This window comes from Primulina eburnea, chromosome 12, assembly GCF_022965805.1.
Source record: "Primulina eburnea isolate SZY01 chromosome 12, ASM2296580v1, whole genome shotgun sequence".
In the NCBI taxonomy this organism is placed as follows: domain Eukaryota; kingdom Viridiplantae; phylum Streptophyta; class Magnoliopsida; order Lamiales; family Gesneriaceae; genus Primulina; species Primulina eburnea.
Window position 1 is genome coordinate 10690338 of NC_133112.1, and position 3567 is coordinate 10693904.

Consider the following 3567-nt stretch of genomic DNA (forward strand, 5'->3'; position numbering starts at 1 on the left):
GGATATTCATTTGTTGAGTTGTGGCTCTTCTTTGAGAGGTTTTGGAAGGTTTTTAGGGTTAGTGGTTGGTCGAGCGATAGCCAGGAGCTGCCAGGATTGGTAGTGTAGCGACGCCGGAGTTTCGAGGCAATCGACATCAAAGGGCTGTCGACGGACGAAGGTAAACCCTAAACCTTTGGTAGTACTAGGGAGTACTGGTTTTGCTAGTCGAGCATGGTAGTATTGATTGAGTATGCTTTTGATGCGTAGGCTTGTGCTAGACCTGATTAGCGGTGTTGCGTAAGGCTAGGCTTGCTGTGATAGAGGTACGAAAGTACTGTCCGAGATATCCTGGTTGAGTATACATTCATATATGTGTTGCATGATTATGTGGTGCATTGATATATGTCATTTGATGCATGCTATTATGTCACGTTTATTACTGCACGTTGCATTTCACGTTGAGCCGTATCTCCTTCGAGATAGCCTTTACTGTTGAGCCGTATCTCTTTCGAGATAAGCTATATCTTGGGGCCGCTCAGCCCTGTCTTGTGGACGCATGGACACCGAGAGTACACAGTGGCCGACGGGTCGGGAGGGCTTCGGTGGTCCGGGACATTTTAGGTCCACGTCTGTCTTGTAGTGGATGCAGTGACCCAGAGGTGTACCGCGCGGCACTATCCACTTGGCGCCTCTAGACTGAGCATTTTGAGATCCTTTGTGATTCCTGTTTCTTGACTACCCGGTATCATGATCATAGCATGTGCATTTCATATAGGTTTGTATACTCATACTTTTGTACTGGGCGTTCTTATCGCTCACGTCCTCGGTTTTTGTTTATCTTGGACACCCCATTCCCACGGGGCAGGCCTCAGGTTGGATAGCTCAGGAGGAGCAGGAGGAGGACAGTGAGTAACTGGTTGGTTTAGTTTTCAGTACTTTTCTATTCGATATGGTTGTACTGAATATTTTAGTTGAGTTATTCTAGACTTCGATTGGGTTGTATAATTATAGTTGTTGATTATTTCCGCTGTTATCTCTGATTATTGTTAATTAAGTTATTTGTGTGCTTAGTTCTTGGTTAGTAGGTGATTCTGGAACGGGTAGTGTGATTCTGGAACGGGTCACTACAGTTCTCACCATAACTGAACTGATATATGCAAGAACTGATCCCCCTTATTTCAGTAATTTAGTTTATACATGTTAAAAGCTTTAAACTGATTAGCTTTCTTAATGAAGGATTATTTCGAGTATTTTTCGCTTGGTTTAACACCAGAATCAATATAATTTATCGATGTTTACATTCTTAGAAAACGAGCTAATGCAGCTCATTGAGAATACTGTGTTTGAAGCACCTTCAAAGGTGCCAGAACCCATCCATCAGTGTCAATCTAGCCACCCTCACTTGAGTCCAATTAAAGAATATCATCTATGAGAAGTATTTTACTGCTGACGTCTGAGGATGCTTGAAGAAGAAGTTTATTACTCTTTGTCAGGGGGAAAGGACTGTGGCTCAGCTCGTTAGGAAGTTTGATAGGGGTTATCGCTTTGTGCCCCTTATTGCTAGGGATGTTGTTGAGAAACTGAGGAAATTTTTTTGATGGTATTCGACCTACTATACACCGTGATGTGATGTTGATGCGACCGGTAGATTATGCACCTGCCACTGCTTGAGCTTTCCAATCTGAGCAATCCCTGAAGGATATTCATTTTGAGATGCAGCGCAAGAGGCAGCAACACCAACAGAACTTTCAGCCAGTCAAGAAGCAATTTATGGGACCTACCAAAGCTCAAGGGCATCAAAATCCCCAAGGACAGTGGAAAAAAGCAGGGCAACATAAGCCGCCATAGTTTGGAGCCCCAGAACATAAAGAAAGGCCACTGTGAAAAGAATACAATCACCCACACTTTTGCAAGTACGTATAGGGAACATATAAGTGCTTCATATGCAAGGAGGAAGGAAATAAAGCTGCTGATTTCCCAAAGAAAAAAGGACCAAATGTTGGCAGAGCTTATGTTATGCATGCTGAGGAAGTTGAGAAAGATCCAGACACAACTTTAATCACTGAAAGGATAGTTATTTTAGGTGTAGCTACCTATGAATTTCTGGATTCGGGAGCTATACACTAATTTATATCCGAGACGTTTGTCAAGCGACTAAAGATTATACCCGAGGATTTGGAATTGGGCTTTAAAGTTTCAATTCATTCTGTTGATCAAATGGCCACTTCGAGCATTGTGAAGAATCTGGAGCTTTTCTTGCAAAAAGATGTGGTTCGTGCAGACCTTATTGTACTTCCAATGCCTGAATTTGACATCAAGAGTTGCTGGACAAGGGTTTTATTCGCCCGAGTTGTTTTCAATGGGGCACAATGTTATTATTTGTGAAGAAAAAATATTGAAGTATGAGACTTTGCATTGAATTTAGAGAGCTGAACTAAGTCACCATCAAGAATAAGTATCCCTTGCCTTGAATCAAAGACTTATTTGATCAGTTACAAGGAGCATCAATTTTCTAGAAGATAGATTTTCGTTCGGGATACCATCAGTTAAAGGTGAAGGAGTCCGATGTTCGTAAGACAACTTTTAGAACTCTATATGGGTATTACGAGTTTATGGTGATGACATTCGGGTTGACCAATGCGCCAGCGATCTTCATGGATCTCATGAATTGCGTATTTCAGCCGTATCTAGATCAGTTTATCATAGTCGTCATAGATGATATTATGATTTACTCGAGGAGAAAAGAAGAGCATAGTCAGCACTTAAAAACGACACTAAAAATACTGCAAGATAGAAAATTATTCGATAATTTTAGCAAGTGCAAGTTTTGGCTCGAGAGAGTGGCGTTTTTAGGCCACATTATTTCTAAAGATGGAGTCAAGGTCGATCCAAGCAAGGTCGAGGTAGTTAGAGAATGTCCAGTACCTAAGAGCATAACCGAGATCCGCAGTTTCTCAGGTCTAGATGGCTACTACCGGAAGTTCATTCAAAGTTTCTCTTCTATTGAGGTACACTTGACTGCCTTGACGAAGAAGAATGAAAAGTTTATTTGGGGATCCGACTGCCAAGAGAGTTTCGAGAAGCTGAAGCAAGCTTTGACTTCAGCGCCAGTTCTATCGATTCCATCAGGGCAAGGAGAGTATGTTCTCTATAAAGACGTTTCAAAGCTTGGTTTTGCGCAGTACTAATGCAAAATGATGGAGTGATAGCATATGCATCTAGACAGTTGAAGGTTCACGAGGAGAATTACCCGATTCATGATTGTAGGACTGAGCACTTGCCGCTTTACCAAAAGCTATAGCTGGTGGTAATGGTGCAACTCAAATCTTTTAAACCATACAGCAGCTCAAGCACCACGGTTCGAATGATCGAGTGATAGCATATGCATCTTGACAGTTGAAGGTTCACGAGAATAATTACCCGATTCATGATTGTAGGACTGAGCGCTTGCCGCTTTACCAAAACTATAGCTGGTGGTAATGGTGCAACTCAAATCTTTTAAACCACACAGCAGATCAAGCACCACGGTTCGATCGCTCTACCAAGTAGGGACAATTATTTCACCCAACAATCCCACTCCCAATA

General features: G+C 42.1%; 1 protein-coding gene across 1 annotated transcript; it reads left to right on the forward strand.

The window, feature by feature from the left end:
* Window positions 1-2199: 2199 nt before the first annotated feature.
* Window positions 2200-3170, forward strand: LOC140806644 (uncharacterized mitochondrial protein AtMg00860-like). Its single transcript, XM_073163197.1, has 2 exons — window positions 2200-2316; window positions 2664-3170. The coding sequence occupies exons 1-2, from the start codon at window positions 2200-2202 to the stop codon at window positions 3168-3170; spliced, it is 624 nt and encodes a 207-aa protein (XP_073019298.1).
* Window positions 3171-3567: the final 397 nt, after the last annotated feature.